The 22,045-nt window shown below is 34.1% G+C and overlaps 3 protein-coding genes across 8 annotated transcripts; 2 read left to right on the top strand and 1 right to left on the bottom strand.

Moving 5' to 3' along the window:
* The first annotated feature begins 656 nt into the window (after positions 1 to 656).
* Positions 657 to 7,627, top strand: LOC105160897 (uncharacterized). Of its 2 annotated transcripts, none has more exons than XM_011078412.3 (5): positions 657 to 840; positions 977 to 1,072; positions 4,162 to 4,290; positions 6,786 to 6,957; positions 7,043 to 7,627. In XM_011078412.3, exons 1-5 carry the CDS (start codon positions 817 to 819, stop codon positions 7,417 to 7,419), a joined length of 798 nt encoding a protein of 265 aa, XP_011076714.1. In that variant the 5' UTR covers positions 657 to 816; the 3' UTR covers positions 7,420 to 7,627. The 2 variants fall into 2 exon arrangements, with proteins under 2 accessions (XP_011076714.1, XP_011076715.1); XM_011078413.3 differs by having other exon boundaries at positions 660 to 840; positions 7,052 to 7,627.
* Positions 7,628 to 8,886: 1,259 nt separating this feature from the next.
* Positions 8,887 to 14,247, top strand: EGY2 (ethylene-dependent gravitropism-deficient and yellow-green-like 2). Its single transcript, XM_088879295.1, has 13 exons — positions 8,887 to 9,204; positions 9,335 to 9,419; positions 9,568 to 9,654; positions 9,765 to 9,860; positions 10,353 to 10,403; positions 10,509 to 10,619; positions 10,755 to 10,829; positions 10,915 to 11,020; positions 11,131 to 11,224; positions 11,529 to 11,682; positions 13,103 to 13,310; positions 13,491 to 13,651; positions 13,833 to 14,247. The coding sequence occupies exons 1-13, from the start codon at positions 9,074 to 9,076 to the stop codon at positions 14,079 to 14,081; spliced, it is 1,608 nt and encodes a 535-aa protein (XP_088735421.1). The 5' UTR covers positions 8,887 to 9,073; the 3' UTR covers positions 14,082 to 14,247.
* Positions 14,248 to 16,987: 2,740 nt separating this feature from the next.
* Positions 16,988 to 21,843, bottom strand: LOC105160896 (F-box/FBD/LRR-repeat protein At5g22700). 5 transcript variants are annotated; one of them, XM_011078408.3, is made up of 5 exons: positions 21,695 to 21,843; positions 21,404 to 21,495; positions 20,143 to 21,051; positions 19,918 to 20,061; positions 16,988 to 17,677 (listed from the first exon to the last, which is right to left on the bottom strand). In XM_011078408.3, exons 2-5 carry the CDS (start codon positions 21,434 to 21,436, stop codon positions 17,372 to 17,374), a joined length of 1,392 nt encoding a protein of 463 aa, XP_011076710.1. In that variant the 5' UTR covers positions 21,437 to 21,495; positions 21,695 to 21,843; the 3' UTR covers positions 16,988 to 17,371. The 5 variants fall into 5 exon arrangements, with proteins under 5 accessions (XP_011076710.1, XP_011076712.1, XP_020549260.1 ...); XM_011078410.3 differs by having other exon boundaries at positions 20,143 to 20,970; XM_020693601.1 differs by lacking the exon at positions 21,695 to 21,843 and adding an exon at positions 21,583 to 21,675 and having other exon boundaries at positions 20,143 to 20,970.
* Between the last annotated feature and the right edge of the window lie 202 nt (positions 21,844 to 22,045).

Genomic DNA, 22,045 nt, shown 5'->3' with positions numbered 1-22,045 from the left:
ATTTTATTAATAAATAAACTGGTAATACATGAACGTGTTCAAACTATCCTCCAAATTTTGTTCAATAAATTCAATCTTATTTGCTCAACGGCTTAGTCACCACTGTATTAGGATCATTTTTCGTGCCTATTATTTCCTTTTTGCAACGAAAATTTGATAGTATTTAGAATTAAATGTGGACTTGCGACGAAAATTTAATAATCTTTATAACCAATTATGAAAATGAATGTCAAGTGATTTAAATAAAAACAAATTTATATCAATAGGAATTTATACAAATTTTTCTTTTATATATTTATTATTTTTTATGTTAATATTTGAGAGTAAAATGATGATTATATAAATAAATAACAAAGTAATAAATTAAAAAAAAAAAACAATTTGAGTATCAAAATGATATTGACAGTGAAATTCGAGTATTAATTGAATTATTTATAATTACTCAAGAATTGATGTTATATTAATAACAGAATTCGGGTATAAGAATAAATTTCACCCATTAATTTTATGTTCATTTTTTTAAATAAATTTAAAAATAATAAAAATTTAAATTATATACATACGTGGAATTTGCTTTTATTGCCAAATATATTTATATGTATTTGCACAAACAGTACACACACAATAGAAAAATAGAAAAACAAGGACACGCATAACAAGCATGCATACAGACTAGTTTCCCTTTCGTGCTCATCTTTGTGCTGTACGCTCAGCAGGCCCCCCTCCCCTCTTCACCCCATTTTTTGCAACAAAATACAAAGATCAGTGCCCTTTTCAGCTTTGCCTCCCCTTGTTTCACTGTGAGCATCATCGGAGATGCCAAGAAGCAGAGCCAGAAAGGTATTCCTTTTTCTTCCTCAGCATCGTCACTGATATTTATTTCTAGAGTTTTCCTTCCATGTTTCCTTCCTATTTCTACTGTTTCCCGCATTTCTACATTTTTGTTGCATTTTAATTTGTGGGTTTTGATTTTCAGGCGCGGTTGACGCGAATGGACGCGGCGGTGGACGCGATGGTGCCGTTTGGCTTCCCGGAGGAGAAAGTGAGGAAACATGTGAAAGAACTTCTGAAGGTAAACTTGAAATTATTTATTTAGTTTTTCTGATTTTTAGTTTCTTTTTTTCCTTTATGTGTATTAGTTAGAGTTGCCTGTAGTGAAGAATGAGCATAAATATGGAAGGATGTGGGTCTCCAGTGAGTTCCTGTGTGTTATTTTTGTTTTTGTTCCGTCTTCTTTCAAGTTATCTGAAATATCACATTAGTCTATAAGGCCTGTTATGATGTAGAAGCTAGTTATAATAAATCTGATCCAGGTGAAGCTTTGACCAATCAAGGGGGGTGAAAGTTTTTTCGAGTCTTGAACTTGAATCCAAACTTGTTTTCAGAAACAAATATGAAATTCAGGAATATGTTAAGATTGGGGGATGGCATTAGAAAAGATTCATGAGAAAAAGATGGTTTAAAGTAGCAGTATGGATGATAGTATCAGTGGGTAGTGATTCACATAGGTGGCGGTGTATCTGGATGTTCCACAAAGTTGTGGCAAAATTCTTGTTGGAATAGGTTTTGCCCTTGGGTACAAATTAGATGGCAAGTGTTGCACTCGCAATATGATTTACTTTTCATATAGCAACTATAGTGCACCTATAATATGATTTGCTTTTCATGTAATCTAATTAATTGAGTGTAGTCAAATCCAATTTGGTGTATTATTTTTTATATACATAGACTTTTTAAATAATTATTGTGCCATTATTTGGATGGTGATATTTTATTGAAGTTTCATTACAAATATATAGGCTTTTAGTTTTATCAATAAAAGAATTAGAATTGTTAGATTGCTTGATATAATCTATAATACAATCTTTGAGATCTATTTAGACAATTGCCTTTTCTTTTGTGAAAACTAATTTCGAAATGCTTCGCTGGCTATATTATTCACTATAAGTGATTGCGGAGATCTTTTTTCCTACTTATTGCTTTCATTCGAGAAAAAGAATGTGTTACTAAACTTGAATTTATTTATTTCATTTTAAGAAAATATTTGTCCTATTATACAATACTATAAGAAGGTAATATTATTTAATCCACAAAAATGAAGAGTCCTATGTAATTATTGTTTGATATTTAATGAGAGTCTACAATGTTTTGTAGATTATAAAACTTTTATTCTATACCTTTGCATTAACAAGGTGTTATTGTGTAGTTCTTACTGCAAGAAAACTGCAGCAGTAATCAATTTATGATGACATTTGGAATTGGTTTTTTTCAACTAGTTATCTATCTCATTTTACAAATGATTCTATGGAACTTCTATTTTGATATCTTTTGTGTTTTTTATGAGAGTTTCATTGGTTATGAAGGTTCTTATTACTTATTACCTTCAGTTTTTCCTTCAATTTCTTTCGTCTAATCGTTTTCCTGTTGCTATCTATAACGACTAGTAGTAGTTGACTTATTATTCTCGTCTCTATTTTAGATGCAAAATAAGGAAGACCATTGAAGTCTACATGCTTTTCCAGCTTAATCATTCATTCATGACATTTCCATCTACTTTGAGTAAGTTTCTGTTAGTATTAATGGTTATGGATGACACCGATATTTATTTATGAGATAAGGGACTAAAATAATACATCTGAAAAAGATGAAGGACTAAAGTGGTGGGAAAACATTATGGATCATAATGTTTGGTTTCAATTTTACTTCATTTCCGAGATGGGCTAAAACATGGACAATGTTTGCCTTGATTTGTCTTGGAAGTTTTGGTGGTGTTTTGAGATGTTTTGCAACAGTATTTCATTTGTTTTTTGTCAAAATAAGTTTACACTAATTATAGGCTCTACAACTAAAAAAATTATATACATACTCATACATATATATAAATATATATATATAAGAGATATGATTTGACAATGAACAGTAGTTTTTGTCTCCTACTAAACAACATCAAACATACCATATTTATTTTATATTATTTTCAAAAACAAATCCAAACATACACACTATCTCTAACACATATTCATTTATCTTTGTTTTTCTCTCTCTATCTCCACAAAACACATCAAAATAAGTTAAAAATGAAACCAAACATAGTGATCCTTTCCTATTACCTTTAACTGCAGTAGTCGAGAGTCAATAGTATCGTATCATGAGTTTAAGTAAGTGTAATACTTGGAAAAAGTATGTCTACTTTAAAATGAAAGCTTATCTTAGAATATCTTAACAAAAGAAAATAGAAGTGATGAATTTAGATAATGGAGTCTGTAGATGCAATAACTGCATATATTGACTTATTTGGCGTTTCTTCATGAGGGTTTCTACACTAAGGATTTATGTTCTGCCTTTCAGAGTAGCTGTCATGTTCCCAATGAATTCTTTGTTGACTGTGTCAAATGTTGAGATAGGTCTTCAAATATAAGTGTGCAAATTAGTTGAGCTCATCTGTAAAAACTTAGTCATTTTGGAAATATTTAAGATGCAGTAAGCATGTAAATGCTGACTAATTTGGTGTTCGTATGAGGATAATGATATAGCTGTCATGTGCTTCTACTTATTTGATGATGCTACTGAGACATTTCTGCTTTCATACTAAAATTCGGAAAGTCACACTGTCGATGACTTCCCTTGTCAATTTAGATTACCAAGTTGGGTGGTTGCACATAATTTTTAGATGATTTTGCTGTCCGATAAGATCAAGAAAACTGTCACTTGAGGGTACTTAATTACTTTAATAGATTAGGTGGGCAAAAATTGTAAAGTGTTAAGGGATAGGAAAAGCAAATGTGTTTGTACAGTTGAAATTCTCATTTTTTATTTAGCTTTGGCGAAAGACCCCCCAGTTTACATGGATTCAGAAATTGATGAGCTGCTTATGTGTATAGTATGACCAAAATATTAAGAAACTAAATATAGAGAATTTTCTCCACGTTGTTATTGTGTTTCTCTCCCCTCTACCCTTCCGCAATTCAAGAGTTCAAAAACAGCACTGATCATGATTTATGGTAACTTCAACCTCCTTTAGCATGTGTAGTATGTGTGGCACATCAAAGTGTGCATGTGTATGGTATATGTGCATAAGTGTGCAGAGTTGGTGCATGTACATGAAAGACGGCCACCATGAAGCATAATTATATGATTCACTTAATATGTTTTGAAACAAAGGAATATGGTGGAGATGAAGGTTGGCCTTTCATTGAGGAATACTCATATAAGGAACTTATTGATGCCATTCTTCGTGATGATGAAGAAAATGATCAAGAGAAAGTTGCAGAAGATGGCCACCGGGGCAAGGTATAAAAATTATCAGCGCACTCTTGTTTTTTTCCTCCTGGTTTTATTGTGGCAATCTTGAATTAATATCTGTGATTCTGGTTTTCGATTGCTGTCTCTTCTCTTGTTTGACTAGCAATAGAGTATATGCATTGCTCTAAGCAAAGATGATCACAAGTCTGGTGATGAACTTAAAGTCTATCTAGAATTAAAAATTCTTCAAAGAACTTGTCTTCCAGCGTGGCCCATCAATCTCGATTATAGGAAGCAATTTGTGGTTATAAAGATGGACAAAGTTATTAGTTTTTGGCATACAACAAATTATTGAATTTAAGTTGCATTTTTGTTTCGAGGTTATTAAAGTAGCATTATAGAGCACACTCAGACTCATTTGTTTCTTTCTCTTCTTGCCTCTTACTTTACAGTATACCCTTTCCACCTGAATGTATAATAGGTCCATTTGACTTGTTATGAAGGTTTCTGTTCTTACTGTTGAAAATACGAAAACTTTGAGTCTATTACCGTCAAAGCGTGTGATAGATTTAGTACCATTAACTAGTTTAGGAAAACATTTTCGTTTTCTGGAATGATTCTTATTTTGCAATGCCTATAAATTTGGGACTGATGGGACACTTAACACTATAAATAATTTGAATCTGTGTCATGAAACTTTTCTTCTAATGAATCTCTTGTTCTTGCATCAACAGATAATCATGCAGGAAGTAGTGACTTTCTTGGCTGTCTGGAAATAAAAACAGAGATAAAGAATAGGAGCTAAACTGTGGAAAGTGCATTCGTGTTAACAAAGTACCAATATCAGTTTTCAGGATAAACTTCTTACTATTAAGATTCTAGAATACATTTACAGAAGCCGCAATCTTGGTTCCTTTGGAAACAGGGTACAGGAAGATTAGTAGCATTTCACCATGTTTGTGAAAAATAGATCTATATTGCTATAATATAATGTCAGTGGAAACTTTGACTCCATTTGATATGTTAACAGCAGTCCTTTTTGCTTTAGCAGAAGATGAACAACATATAATTGCTTCCACGCAACCAGATTGCTACATGAAGCAGAATACATTATACTGCAAGGAATACTGAGTTTTATCAAAATATCATTGTTCATCAGTTGTTGTCTTTCTGAAATAACAGGTAACAACTCAAGCACAGACTACTAATATTAATGCGAAACGATATGTAATATCAAATGCTTAATTGCCATTTGCTAGCAGATAAAGGAAAGGACATTAAATTGGCAAAAAGTAATATCTTTAAGTCAATCTAATTTCTGAAGCTTCTGCTACTGCTTGAGGCGTTTCTATTGATTTTGTAGGCTTTATTGTGCAAAGATACTGATGTACAATCATAAATTATCTCATACAACAGTTAGAGATTCAGTTTTATACTCACTGGAATGTGGCAGCTGATTTCCTCCTGAACAAGACCTATTCATCATTGCCAATTGCTTCAAATTGATGATATCTCTGTGTGATAGAAGAAACCTGTTCTTAATACCACCTTTGAAGTGAGATAGACATTATGAGAACTAAATGCCTGTATATGTCATAACAGAAAAATGGTAACTGCGTTTCTTTATCAATATTATGGTGTTTCCATGATATTGTATCTGATGGTAAAATGACATACATTTCATTCTGCTGCATGAACAAGAAAATAATTTCTGCTTCCTTCAAGTAAATTGGCATTGATATAAAAAGAGCATCATGAGCAGACTTTTGACCATTTCTTTTATAATTGTTTCAGAAAGAAACTAAAATTTTCGTTGTTCAGCTACTGCCATTACCTTATAGGAATACCTAAAAGCTGGGCAACTAAGATTAATTGCTTAACAGGCATGAAATGAATCTCAATTTGCTTTCCGTTTTTGTTTGAGTTGTGCCTCTTTAAACAGCTGAAAAAAGCTTCTGTGTTCTATAAAATGTCTTGAATTCTTTGCACTGAGGTAGCTTCCTTAGCAAGTTTAGGTCTCAGAGTTTTTGGGTTGGCCATCATATCTTAGTTTGTATACTTGAGTTAATAAGTTGTTTCTATCTGCTATACCCGACTGATAATTTTGTGCTACCTTCATAGTTATTACATCAATAATGCGCAAGAGTTTGCAATTTTAACATATTTTCGGTGTGGCTATGGGAATTTCACTTTAACATAGGCGACTCATCTTTGTCACTTGTTGCTTCTCTTTTCTACATTGATATTGAGTCTCTTGCCGAAACCTTTGTTATCCTTCACTGTGTAAATTTTTGTGACACTTTGGATGTTCTGTTGTCAATGCAACCTACCATTCTTGCCTGTTGAAGCTAAGCACAGACTAAGTTGAAAAAGCTCAAATATCTTATAGTTTCACAAGCAATAAGGCATGAATTGTTAAGTGCAGGCTCAAAACTTCGCTACAATATAAATGGTGTTGTTGCATTAAATGTTTGGATTAGATATGTCAATTGTGCTTAAGTTGTTGCCTATTCATCTTTATACATGGTAATTTCTCTTTCCAGGACAAGTCATCTGGGGATGAAATAGCTGCTGGTACTTCCAGTAGCGCACCAGATTCTCAGCAAGATGAAAGACCTCAAGAAACTACTCCAGCAGATATTGCAGGATCCTCTTGTGCTGTTGCTGAGTCTACACTCCCTGAAATTTCCAGCAGTTCATTAGGGATCAATGCTGGTAAAATGAATTATCACTAATTCAGATGCACAATGTGCTTCATAATTCTTGATTAGCTATCCCGTATATCCCTGATCATACTCAGTGACAGCAGGTTGGAAAGACATTCTCCCATACCAACAGTCTGAACATGTCGCGTCAACTGCTAACATATCGAGCAAAAAGGGTAAAACTCCCGCGATTGAAGAAAATCCTCCAGGCAAGACTGCAATCCCAGCTTCACCATCACTGAGAAATATTCCTTCCCCACCACCAACCAACAGTCTTCCAACCCGACGACATCCTTGCTATGGCTGGATCGAGAGTGACGAAGAGGATTTTGACGACTTCATATCTTTAAGACCTGCATCTGCAGAAGTCAGAGCAAAAGCAACTCATCTGCCTCAAGCACCCTCTATGTGTCCAAGTGATGCAACCAAATCAGAACGAAAACGCAGGTCAAGATGGGATGAGAGACCGTGATGATCCTCAAGTGGCCTTCGCTTACAAACTTACTGGTTTTCCTCTGCCTTTTGCTCTTAATCCAACTACAAATGTTCTTAAGACGATGTAGCGAATATACATAAAATGACCATCCTCACTTCAGGACCTTGAATGGCTGCATCTGATTCAAAATTGCAAAATCTGACCTTGGTCACTTTGACATGAAATTCAAGACGCATTTCATCAAGTAGATGATCATTGAGTATTGGTGGGAGTTATTTGGTAATCAGGGATTCAGGTAGTTCAGTAACTTAGTCTTAGTTTAGATCAAGAGGGCATACTTCCTTGTGTAAAATAAAGTCAATATTTCAAATTAATGCCTATACTTGAATAAAAAATATTAACATTATTATAATTATTGATTTACACCATTACCCTATAATATAATAATGTCACAATGATAATTTAGTTTAACAGAGTATCAAGAAACACAAAGCCACATTTGTACATTTTCAATAGAATAAATAGGTCATATGTATATGTCAATTATTTAAGTACCAGGCAGCATACTTAATTTTTTGTTTTTTATTTTTTATTTAATTACAGTTGATGTTTATTGAAGTCCAATAGCACCATAAAATATAGGAGAAAGGGTTGAAAATTCTAAGATTTTTGGGGACTAACCTTTAAAATAGGAATTAACATCTTAAATTAATAATGATTTGACAAGAATCAAGTAAGAGCTCAATGACAATAAGGTAAAATCAGTGGGTTAAGTGAGCAAAAGTATGAAGAACGTATGGAATGAGAAAATGGGAGATTTGACTGATTAATAAGCTAAGTGGATGAATAAATATAGTCAAGTGAAGTTATGAAGCTAAGTTGCCATTTCTTAACTTACCTAAACTCCTATTTATACAACATGATAGAAACAATTGATTGAACATGATCTTGGTATCTCAAATTCTTAGAAAATATACTCGAATTATATTGATCTAGTTATATGCCACGTTATCCATATTCTACACGAGAAGGAGCTGAAATTATCACATTAGTATAAAAATCATATAAAATCGTCTAACGTGTCACATTCGTATAAATATCATCTAACGTGTCAGTTGAGTTGGTTTCAGCACCAACATATTGTAAATTGGACTATCTAAATTTTGCCAACAAAATACAGTTGGGTTAGGTGTTTTGATAATTAAATTAATATTATACTAATGTGATATGATTTAATTATTTAATGTCTCACTAGTGCATATAATTATTATTATTTTATCAAATCCTCCTACTGTATATTCTTTTTTCCATTTTAATTCCAAAATGATAATATCCAATAAATGGGCCATGAATTGGGTCCGGTACTTGGATCCAAATTGGAGGCCCAAAAAGGATATAGATTAAGCTGCAAACCCCTCAACAGATGTCTAAATGTTACTCGCACGTTAGATTTTGGGCGTATAACGGCATAACGGACGGATCCCCAAGAAAATAATAATAATAATAATAATATACTGAGATATTCCGATTACGTTCTGCTGATTCTATCCAGGAGATAAGATATTTTCCCATCTCCTAAGCCCCATCAAAATTGAAGCTAAACCCTTGATTTTTTTCGTGCTGTCTAGAGCAATTTGATGTTTGCATAGTTCATTTAAACGGAACTCTATAGGATTTAAGTTCTGCAGCAATGAATTTATCGGCGAGTTGTTTTGGCGGGAATTTTGTTATTCCGTTGTCGCGATGTGATTCTTGCAACCGCATTCGGTTTTCTTCTCCGGCCATTGGGAGGTGGAGGTTCAGCTCTCGGCAATTGTTGAGGTGACTGCTCATTTCTTTCTTTGTTTTTTTTAATTGTTTTGTCTGTGTGGTTCAGTGGTAAAAAGTTGTGGAGATGGTTTACTTTTTGTTACCGAATGTTGAGTGTTGTTTCCGGACTCTTTTTTTTTAGGTCGGATTATGTTGTTAGGGGGAATGTTAAAGTTATTTGCAGAGTGAGTGAGACGGAGACGGAGCCCGAGAGTAATAATGAGGAGGTAATCTGTTGTGGTCTTTATTGCATCATCTGATTTGTGCGTCTTTCGTGTTTGTAGTGTTATGAAATCCTTATTTCATTCTGCTGCGTACACATCTCATTTTATTGGTTTCTTTGTATTTCTCTGAATTGGGTTTTGAATTTTGAAGGAAAGAAAATTAAATGGAGAAAATGATGGATTGGTGTCGAGTGATTCAATTTCCTGGAATAACTCAGAGCAAGTTTCAGAGAATGTGGTCAGTGATCAGTCTCATTTGTTGAAATAGCTAGTTGTTTAGTTGTTTTGACTTTTAACCATGCAAGTGTTACTTTATAGGGGTGGCTGATGTGGTAGTGATTTTCCTAGGGTAACAATCAATCTGCTGACTTGGACATGCTTGAGACCAAAAGCGTGGTAAATAGTGATGGTGATGTAACGAACGAGGACCCAGGCAAGCTTGAGGTACTTCGGATATATGCCATTTATGTGATGCTATTTTATTTACTGCTTTTGTTAGTTTAACCAAAGCATGCGTTGACTCTGTTTACATGCGATACAAAGCCAACTATTACATTTTAGATTCTCTTTTTCTCAAATTATTGTGTTCTTCTATATGATGTATTTGGTGGTGGTCTTGGTGAATTAAAGCCTAAGGCGGCAATCTAGGGAGGGAGTATTCTTATCGTCTTATATTCTTAATAGGTGATCAAGAAGTAAAGCATCTTTATGATTAATGCGACTTAAGGAGGGTAAGAGGGATGTAATATGCACCATAGAGAAGATGTTATGTATGAATGTCCTACATAAAGAACTCCACTCTTGGAACTTTTATGTTGGATCTACATAGCATGTTTAATCTAATTGAGTTAGACTCGCTCTTGTTGTTGTTGTTGTTGTTCTGCACCTTTCTATATAGATGTTTTATCTGATTTCCATGTTTATCTGATTTAACAGGATGTTAATGATGTCCAAGTTGCAACTGGATCGCCCCTCCCAGGTGTGAAGGTGATAATAATGTGGAATAAATTAGGAAATGGTTGTTTGATCCCTCCATTCAGATCTCTCTCTACTGATATTCTTGTGTCCCTTTCTCCTCTAAACTCTAAGCAGCAGCAGGAATTTGATGAATCATTCAGGATTCCAAAAGAAACAATTGAAATTCTGAAGGATCAAGTATTTGGTTTTGACACATTCTTCGTGACCAGCCAGGAACCATATGAAGTGAGTTATATTATGGTACAGATTACTGTATCATTGGTTTTCTTAATAGTGCATTGGTGATGCAAAGACTGGTTTCAATGTGGGAATGTAATAAGCATAGTGTGATTGACATATACTTTGGTATTTTGGTTTTAGGGTGGGGTATTGTTCAAGGGAAACCTACGGGGGCAAGCTGCAAGGAGTTATGAGAAAATAGCAAGGAGAATGGGAGTTGGTGCCTCTATGTCTTCTATTTGTGTTGAACGTTTTCTTGTATGGTCGTTTTGTTTCTTATGTGACCATATATTATGTACAGGACAGATTTGGAGATCTATACAAGTTATTCCTTCTAATTAACCCAGAGGATGATAAACCTGTGGCAGTTGTGGTGCCAAGGAAGACCTTGCAACCAGATACCACTGGTAGTTTATTAGCTGTTCTGTTGGACATTTGAAGATCTTTTCTTTCAGATTATAGGTGTAAAGATAGCTCTGGATTTAGATTATTGACCTTGTCTGTACTTGTAATGCAGCTGTTCCAGAATGGTTCGCTGCAGGGGCTTTTGGATTGGTCACTGTATTCACCTTACTTCTCCGCAATGTTCCTGCATTACAAGCAAATCTGCTGTGAGTTTTTCTTTCTATCTTGTGTATGGTATATGCTCTATTCTAGCAAAAGGCTATGATAAGAAAATTTACATGACAGAGTCGTATTTCTAAACTATTGGCATGTTTAAGTGACAATACAGTAACCAAAATCTTGTGCCTTTCTGTATTGGCATGCCTAAATTCTAGCTCTGCAAGAAACACAATGTTAACACTTTACTACTGTGTTTCTTTGACTTGATTATTCTCTATCTCCGTGTGGATGACAGTCCAAGTAAAAAACAGCTTAGTTTAGCATTGACATTAAGTTTTATCTCATCTCCAGATCAGTTTTTGACAATGTTGACTTGTTGAAAGATGGACTTCCTGGAGCTCTTGTAACTGCACTTATTCTAGCAGTACATGAAGTCGGTCATATTGTAGTTGCCAAAGAAGCTGGAATTAAGCTGGGTGTTCCATATTTTGTTCCTAGTTGGCAGGTGAATTGTAGTGCTTCCCCACATATTTCAACTGCCAATAAATATTCTTCTGAACACATTTTACAATATTTTCTAGTTGTGGGATTTTGTTTACATGAATAAACTCCATTTTTATGAAATGTAAAGCCTCTTCAGTGATTTTCCTATAGATTTATTAGTTTTCCAGTTATGAATCAGTAGAAATTCTACTTCATCAGATCATGAAGTGAATAGTGTCTTTGTTAGACTGATTCAAAATAAATCATGTCATTGATTCAAGGAAGGATATTGCACTTTTCCCCAAGATATGTTACATTATAAAAAACACTCTTGTGGCATAACTTGTTGTCTAAATGGTGAAACTCCCTCCTTCCTGGCCTCAGATAATAGTCTAACTCTATATTAGCTTTATTAAAGAGCATAACTCTGTAAAGTCAGGGAGACGAATAATAATGAGCACCAGATCATATAACATCCATACAGAAACAACAAAGAAAAAAATTATATTGACATATAAGCCAACAAGTTAATGAAATGGACGTATAGTGAAAAGATGTATTTGGAATTTTTTTGGAAGAGAGAAGTGAGCACCCAGACAATGAACGCTTAAGGATGTCCTACTTCCACAGGCTGATTGTCTTTTGGAGCAGGCCAGTGACAAAAGAACTTATTTAGGTAGCTGAGACAATACAACTGCATTAGGTGAAATCTGAAAAAGTAAGAATAGAACTTTAAGGTGTGATTGAATACTGAAACATAGTCCTTAAAAAAGAAACTGGCCTAAAAAATACTTATAAGCATTTTCTTGAAATGTGATAAAAGGAAAACTTGAGAAGAAATTGAGTTGAAATTCTTAGAAATGACAGAAGCTCTTTGTCTATTTGGTAAATTGTAAGACAAGCTGGATGACAAAGAGAGATCACTTAATCTCATGATTCAGTTTGATTTCTCTTGCTGTTTAAATTGGTTCCAAAGCACGTCCAGTCATAATATTTGAATTAGTAATCATACTGTGAAAAATATAAATATATTTTACTGCTCGTTCAACATATTTGAATTAGTAATCATACTGTGAAAAATCATGTTTTTCTTTTTTCGGCATACGTGTGTGTTTAATTTCTTAAAGAACTTCCTCATGTACTACATTCAGTAGCCCAATCAACTTTCAACTTATGCTATTGTTGATAGAAAATACCATAACCACAATTAGTCACTTTGAAGTTATCGAGATATAGTGTGAAGGTGCAAATTCATCACTTGTTGCTTGCACATTCATATAATTTGTTTTCTTTGTTTGCCTGCCTCACTTTTGACAAGCAAAATTTGTTTCTTGAAACATCATTCGTCCTCTCTTTCCCCATTCTCATCTTCTTTAGTGTGGAAAATTTAGTCCCAACTTCTCTGAGTGGGCCAAAAAGGTCTAATGAGCTTCAGATGGCAGATAGGTTCATTTGGTTCCATAACAAGGATTCTGAATATCGTACCGAAGCGTGAGGATCTCTTGAAAGTTGCAGCTGCGGGTCCTTTAGCAGGGTTTGCTTTGGGTTTTCTACTTTTGCTTTTAGGATTTGTCCTGCCTCCAGCTGATGAACTTGGCATTGTTGTGGATCCTTCAGTATTTCATGAATCACTTCTAGTTGGGGGAATAGGTAATTAGTTTTCTCTTGTCATGATGAAGACTCAGTATGGACAGCATTTCGTTGCATCTAAACTATCCTAATTCGTTTACTGGTCATTAGTGCACTAGAAAAAAGTAACTCTAGACTGTTATTTACATATTTTTGGAGTTTAACTACTAAATTCACTTTCTTTTTCTTTCCTGGACATAGCTAAGCTACTTCTTGGAGATGTTCTAAAGGAAGGGACCCCATTGTCATTAAATCCACTCGTAATATGGGCATGGGCTGGACTTCTTATTAATGCTATCAATAGCATTCCTGCAGGAGAGCTTGACGGTGGCCGAATCTCTTTTGCTATATGGGGAAGAAAGGTATATCCAAATCTATGATATTCAGCCAATATATGACCTATAGCCAAAAATTAAATCGCAATTTATCAAATATAGAGCGAACCCTGACAGAGTATCATTATTATCTCCTATTCTTGGACAAAGAAAATCAGTATAGATCAAATATAGAGTACAAATCTGAGTGATCCTCTTGATTTGGCAGGCTTCATCTCGTTTTACTGCTGCTTCCATCGTGCTTCTGGGACTGGCCTCATTGCTGAACGACGTTGCATTTTATTGGGTCGTTCTTATATTTTTCTTGCAGAGAGGACCTATTGCACCGCTGTCCGAAGAAATCACTGATCCTGACAACAAATATAAAGCCATAGGGGTTTTAGTTTTACTGTTAGGACTGTTGGTGTGCTTGCCGTATCCATTCCAATTCACCAGTGATGTTACGAACAGTTTTTAGCATAACCACATACGCTCGGCAGAAATAATTTTAGCCATGTCGGAGTCTGAGGGCGCTTGTATTGTTAGGTTTGTCTCAGAGAATCCAGTTTTGTATCTGACTTTCCAGGTAAAAGCCATTATAGAATGATCAAATGCAGTACATACATAACAAAACATTTCATGCATACTAGTGAAACATGTCGTCGATGTAGCATGATTTTTATCAACATTGTACTTATACAGAATACTACTGCATATAAAATTAGAAAAAAAAAATTAAGTACACTAACGTATATGAATGTAATATATCAATAAGGATGTAGATGTGTACTAAATGTATACATTATTCCGAAGATAAAACTAAGTAATACATGCAACAGAAAATGTTCCTAAAAAACCATTAGGAATTAATTAGTAATTTTGAAATTAAATCTACACAATTCAACAAACTCATGTGAGGAAAAAAAAATATCATCCAAATATTTCAATGGATATACTTTATTAATTCATGGATATTATAACAAAGATATCAGATTGTAGAAGTGCCAACAAATAAAATTCACTATATTAAGAAGAAAACATCCATTTTTCTTTCTCTGATCTTCTTTTTTTCCCTTCAAATCTGAACTTTTAAAATTTTAATTGAACATTCTCATATACAAATTTTAAGGGTATATAACACTTTTGGTTTCTCAATTATACCACTTATCCGAATTCAATCCCTCATGTTTCCTCTCATCAAACTCTCTCAAGAGAATTCAAAACTAGGCCCTTTGCCTAGAAAGATGGTGGATGAATATGTTTGGTGGAGTGGTGAGACTACCATCTTTCCAACAAAGCGTCGGACTTAGAACTCTCTTCAGCATTTACACAATTTCCTTTTTTTTGGGCAAATCCATTAGTTGTAACGGGTTTTTAATGATGAGTACCAAATTTGATGGAATTTTCAAACATGACAGACTAAGTTTGATGAGCGACAAATGTGAGGGACCAAATTTGAAAAGTAGCATCCTTGAAGGACCAAAATTAATATTTACCTTAAACTTTAATTATTTTCAAATTTCTTTACTTCGATCAACTCTAAATAAGCAGCAAAGACATTAAAATTCTTGTAAATGTTAATGTGATCAATCTTTGTCTTTTGAAATTCTGATTATGTATTCTCTCTTGGAGAATTTATTTTTTTAAAATCTAGTTTTAAATTTAATAAATTCATAAATATTTAGATTCTAACCGCTACTGATTTAATGACATTTGTCGTTGTAAATTAACATGGTAAAGTATTGTATTTCTCAATGAGCATTAACATTCAATAACTCATATTATAATATCAAAATGTATTACTTCTAACAAATAGTTTACGTCTATTAAAAATAAGCCCAAATCAAAGATTACATTTTAATGAAATAAAGAAATAAAAAATTACTATAACAATAAAAGAACATTCATATTTATGAAAGTCAATCTTATCATTTGAGTAAGACTTCGTTGACGATATTTTACTTTTTTTAATTCTACAAAATGTTTTTCAATGATTTTTCTTTAAACAAACATTCATAAAATTTTAAACCAAACTCATGTTTGTAATTAATATAAACCTAATCTGGAGAGGCAGAAATTAGAATCACATCCACATCATAAAGAAACATCATATTTGATTCCTAACTTATTATCATTCTAATCCCTTAATTTCCAACATATTTGAATTTAGGTAGGAAGAGACTGCGGTTCGATTTTGATATTAATTATTTGTATATCTATACTATATATTATGAACAAGAGTCTTTTTGGTGTCTAAAATAATTTTGGTCTGCTACTTTTTTAAATTTAATTAATTATTTTTAACTTTTCCACTCATCATAATCTTTTATAACTACATTTTGATATATTATTTTTCATGCTTTTTTTTATTTCTTGAATTTATTTATAGTGTTCTTTTATCAATATTTTTTTTATAAAGCAAAATATTTATATTAATTTATTATCTTGTAAACATATCTTTAGGTAAGTTTTTACTCCACCAAAATTAAATAATATAATTTATATGATTATATTAATTTGAATAATTTTTAGAAATCATGCACGTGCATGAAATGTAACCCACTTACTAGTTTGAATAGTAGATATTGGATAAGCACAGACATTTGATACTGATGATTAGTATATGAATTATTGTAGTTGTTAGTGAATAAGGTTAAAATATAATAATAATCAATTCCTCGAGTATACTAAAATAATTACCATATATGCTAATTATAAAAAAAACTTAACAAAGTACCACATAGATTAAAGTCAAACAGAATTTTGCCCATAGAAAATCAAATTTTCAGTTCCATTTAATCCTTCTAATCAAGCGGAAACTCATCTTTTTCTTGAGTTAAAAAAAAAAAAAAAAATCTAACAGACAATGAGCCTAACTTAATTAATGAAGTTGAGGCCCATGATCTTGGAGGCCATGAGTTCAAGCCCTGCCTTATGCATAAGATGTTGTGTCTACTGAATAGTAGGTATTAAATTGTAATCAATTCATCTCAATTAATAATAGTTCATCGTTTTTACTTAAAAAAACAAACAAGCAACAACATGTACCAGGGAAGATTTCAAACTATATCTTGAGATGTTGCTGAAATTCCTTTCAACAAATAAGGCTGACTTCTTGACAGTTGATGTAACTGTGTACGGTCGTCCATCTACACAACAGAACATTTGCGTTCTTTAAACAAAGGATTAAGTTAAATTTTATTCTTCATGATTCAGACACACTAGAGAAAATAATCTAATAGTTTCTGGCTCCTGAGAAATTTATGTTCCTGTACTACTATTCAATTCTTCCAGGAAGGATAAAAGTCATTATTTTTTTAGTTCACTAGTTCAACTTACCAGACAAAACATCGACTCCGTGAAGAGACAAAAAAAAGAAAGAAATAAGTGCGCCAAGAAATTTCATGGCACCAACTTGAAATTCAAAATCATGACATCCAGAGATGTTCTGTTCATAACAAATAAGCAATAAACTAACATCATCTAACGCAGGTGGATTAGCATCTTCCTGAGGTTGAACTAACTAGGAACATAAGAGCAACAAACAACCAAAACCTCAAGCTTCTGCGAATACAAATGTATAGATTATATTATAGGTATATGAGGGTAACGGGCTAACCTTCTATTTCGTATTCAGTAGGAAGACTTTTTTGTCTTTCCTAGCTGATGACGAAAGTTTAGTCGAGACGCCCTTATCTGTAGCATCTTGCGCTTCCATATATACAATGGCAATAACAGACAAGTCGGCCAACCTGATCAGGATCCATATTAGAGGATTATTAATTGTACTCCTGGAGGTTTTTTGGCTTCAAGCTGCTGCTTGGCACGTCTTCGAGCAGATTCCTCTTTCTTGATTTGGTCAGTTCCCACAGGCGATCTCTCCAGTATTTGGTTGCGAGGATCAATGACAATTTTCTGGAGAGCAATGGCGTTCTCAATAAAGTACATGGCAAGTTCAATGTCGCTTGTACGGCCATAATCCCCGACAATCTCTACCAATTTCAGGAACTCATGGGCACATTTGGCAGCTTGCCTTACTTTTCTTCTTCTCTTTGAGGGTGACATCCATATTAACTGCAACAACATGGTGGGAGGACCAAATGAAAAACAAACGGGTGCATGTTAGCTAGCATTTGGTTCATATGCGCAAAGACCAACGAAGGGAAAGCTCTCAAATTTTCAAACACAAAGATAAAGTAACTAGATTGCAGCACTTGAACCCAAACTGAATGGAGGATGTACAAGCAACTAAGAATTCACAGTAAGAAAGAATTTGTGGATCCATCTACCTCCAAGGCTGCAGATTAGAGAATTAGCTTTAGAAAAGTTATTTTGATCAGTAGATGATTTCTTCGTATAACCATTATATGACAATTTCTTCATCAACTTCAACTTGAACTGTCAACCGGTACCCAGCCAAATATAACCATTATATGCATTTACAAAATTATATGTACTTACCCTAGTTCCTCATATGAAGGGAGCTAAAATATTTGGTCAAATACATCACATGTATGCATTTGTTTTCCTTTACCCTTATTTATTTTTTGGTTGTTCGACTCAATTCAGTCCTCGACAAGCATCAAATTTCTAGAAGTAATGATTTTAAACTATAATATAGACAAATTCAGTCAAATACCAAATAGTAACTTGTACAGAAACAGACATGTTATGGATTTACTTTGTAAGGACAAGGACAAAAATCATATGCCTAGTTCTGTCTTACTCCATCCTCTTTCATGTATCACAGTATTTGTCCAACTAATGAATGCTGGTAGGAAAAGCGTTCAAGTTGACTCAAATTTAATTGTAGTTACTTCCTAGTGATCTTCGATAAGCTTGACAGTCATCTAAAGAATAATTTCCATTTCAATGAGTGCTGAACTAAAGTATCTATCAAAGGTGCTTTTCTCATGACTTCTGACACAGTTTCTGATCCAAATCTAATTTCTGAGCTGTTCATGTTCCAATCTGATGTACGAACTTATTTTGTCCCAAGAAAAGGCTAAACATGTGTATATAACTGGATAAGTCAAGTTACTTGTTGAAATTCCAGTTCAACATAAATCACCGAGGTTGGCTCCCAATTAGGAAAGGAAGAATAGGAAGTTAACATCTGAATTTAGAACAATTGAAAAAGAAAGTAAGTTTTAGGATTTGGTGACCAATTCACTGTTGCAGCTGGCAGCCTCCCGGCAGCAGATTCTTTTACAATAAGATAGAACAATTCTTTTATAGCACGTTACTAATGTGGCAGCTTGTATACATGGAATTTACTTGCTATGATTTCAAAGTAGCATCCCGTGTTCCATGTCTCTCTACTATTCATTCTACAGGACAGAGAACCAGCATTTGATTAGCTCAAGTAACACCAAATAGGCAAACATCATCTCTGAAGCTAATGAATCAGAGAGTGGCTGGTCAAGTTTCTTAAGGACGGTAACATTTGTGGAGACTCTGCCATCAATTTGACACTTTAATGTCCTCAACCGAAGTGAATGCTTCAGATCCTAACTTGAGGACAACTATCCATCCCTCAAGTTGAAATGTTCCAGCGGATGTGACATGTATTTCAGTGTTCACTTAGCAAGTTGGTGTTCTAAATAGGAAACTCTCTCTCTCTCTCTCTCTCTCACACACACACACACACACACACACAGAGAGAAACACTGAGAGCACACACTCTTGCCTAAATGCATGCATAAGCATAATAATGAACTGCTGGGCAGGTGGTACTTCATTGCGAATGGTTTGGAGAAAAATCTTAGAAGATCGATATGCACAGGTGACAAGGTCCACATCTGATTGGCCCATGTGCCAAGGGTTTGAAACTGGTGAAAAAGACGCAAAACAGGTGTGTTTCCAAAATAAAAGCAAGTTCTTCTCCAATATCAATCATGGAAGTAAGACATGCACTATGCAGAAGACAAGAGACTAGATGAAAACAAAGAATATCCTTGTACAGGAAGGGGATATCTATCAATTCCAGAATGAAGATTTTCACGTGTCGGGGCTCCCCAGGACCCTAGCTAACATATTACCTTTGACCATCAGTACAAGAAAATAAATTCAAAACTTTTCTATATCAGCAACTTGTTTTGTTTCTTTACTTAAGTTAGTAATCTTAGAAACATCAGCTAGGTTCTCTACCAACACGACAATAATCACGGACATACAGTGGTGTTGAAACCTTCAGTACTTTGATAGTTAAAAGAAAGCAAGTAATTTATTCACATAAACTAAGCTGAACAATCAGATGCCCGAAATACAACTAAACCACGATTGACATTCCAATACTGAGTTCAAACACGTACCTGCAACACAAATCTGTTCAAGTTAGGACAGGCCTTTATCAGGGAAGTGAATTCAAGCAGACTATCGTCATCCCATGCTCCAACTTTTAAAATAAGCTGCTTGAGTTTAGGCAACTGAGGGAATGCAAAAATCTTTATGTTTTCCTGAAAACAAGAAAACAAGAGCACCAATGTTACATATTCAATCCGGAAAGATACCAAGAAGCAGAGGATTCGTTTACTTACTTCAGGACGATATATATCCAATGTGAGAACCTCTAATTGATAAAGACAACAAGAAAGCTGGCCAAAGACATTGTTCTCCAATCCAGAATATCCCTCGCCAATGGAAATCTCATCAAGCATGGGAACATTATTAATGATTAAATTGATCCCTGGGCCCAAATAACTAAATGACACAAGGTTTACGTTAGAGATCTCAATAGTCTCTATTCCCAGACAAAAGACTATCTCGAGGTACTTCAACATAAGTGACAAGCCACTGATTTTAACATGCACCAAATCCCCAGAGCCGTGTATGGTTAAATATTGCAGAACTGGACAGTTGGATAGAAAACACTGAAGTGCTTCTTCATTCACATTTACACATTTCAAAGAGAGAGCCTTAAGACACTTCAACCCTGTCGACATGCAGGGTTGAGTTCGAGCAAAATTTGAATAGACATTCTTCAACGAGGACCCTTTAGACTGAATCAATTGCTTATATGGAAAAGTGTAGTTACGCATGGGCTGACGAAGAGTCTCCCCGTTTTCCAACAAGTCCAATTCAAGCCTCTGAACTCTCTTTGCAATCGCAAACTTAACCCAATTATCGATTGCACATTTTGAACTCTTATCCAAATCGAAACAAATCCGAACTGCATCCAAAGTGGGCTCCACATGCTGCCTCACGACACGGTTCACCCAATTAATGTATTTCGCCCTCTCTGAGCTACGCAATTTTGCATCTGCGGCGATTCTGTCCAGTGTATCATTAGCATCAAAATCTAATGCAGCTACATGAGTCCACAAATATCGCCATCGCCTCGATAAGTTGCTAGTAACAGCAGCTCCCTTAAGAGTTAAACGGGATAATATTAAAAACAGAATATCATCCGGCAACGAACTGATATAATCCTCTGGATCAAACTCATCCTTTCATCACAGGAAGTTATTCAACAACCACAAAACAGAACAAAAGGGTCAGCATATCTTCGAGCAACCAAAAAAGGGATAGCATGATTATCCAAAAATTCACATTTTTACCATCTAATCTCAGCCCACATGTGTAACCGCCACTTCAATTCACATATCATCTTACACACGTTAACAGTAAATTAAGTATGCAGATCACAATCATTACCATTTAACACTCGATCAACATCAAAATAAACAGTAAATTTCTTAAAAAAGAAAAGAAAACAAATGATTACTGCTACGAGAAAAAAAGAAAATAAAAATAAAAACGAAATCACGTCGAGTTAATTAGCGTCCAAAAAATCCAAACCTTGGGTTCTGCAAGTCGGGCTCTTTTCCTCATTGAAGACGCTGACAACAGAGATTCCAAATCTTCCCCGGAATTCTCAATTGTTCTTCAAGCTGGGAAAAAATAAATAAAAATTCATACTCAGCATATCATTTTTCTGCCTCAGCGTAATTACGAACATAAAGATATACAATACATACACACATACAAATATACGCACGGCCTACACACAAATACATTACGAATACATGGGATTATACACAAAGTAGGAGGTGTTTGTGTGTGTAACGATGTTTGGAAGAGGTGAAGTACCTGAGACGGAAGTGAAACTCCAGAAAGGACATTGGAAGAAATTGGAGCTACAGACCTAAGAAATATAGTCATTTAATATGGTTGGGCAACTTATTATTATTAGGATTTCCCTCTCCAATATTACTATCTTGCAATCTTTTGGCCCAAAACTTAAATGCTGGGCAAAATTACAGCTACTTTCTTTAAAATTTTATATACTTACAAATATCTTTTTATTATGTAAACAATTATAAATATTCTATTAAAATAAAAAATAATTAGATAGCTCTTATGCTGTGAAATTAAAATTTACTAATTTACCCTTGTTAATATTTTGTAAAACAAAAAGTATTTGAAAAAATATAAAAAGTT

This window comes from Sesamum indicum, linkage group LG4, assembly GCF_026168435.1.
Source record: "Sesamum indicum cultivar Baizhima isolate 11 linkage group LG4, ASM2616843v1, whole genome shotgun sequence".
Classification (NCBI taxonomy): domain Eukaryota; kingdom Viridiplantae; phylum Streptophyta; class Magnoliopsida; order Lamiales; family Pedaliaceae; genus Sesamum; species Sesamum indicum.
Note: the sequence above shows the minus strand (reverse complement) of the source record. Positions and strands in the feature narration are given on the sequence as shown.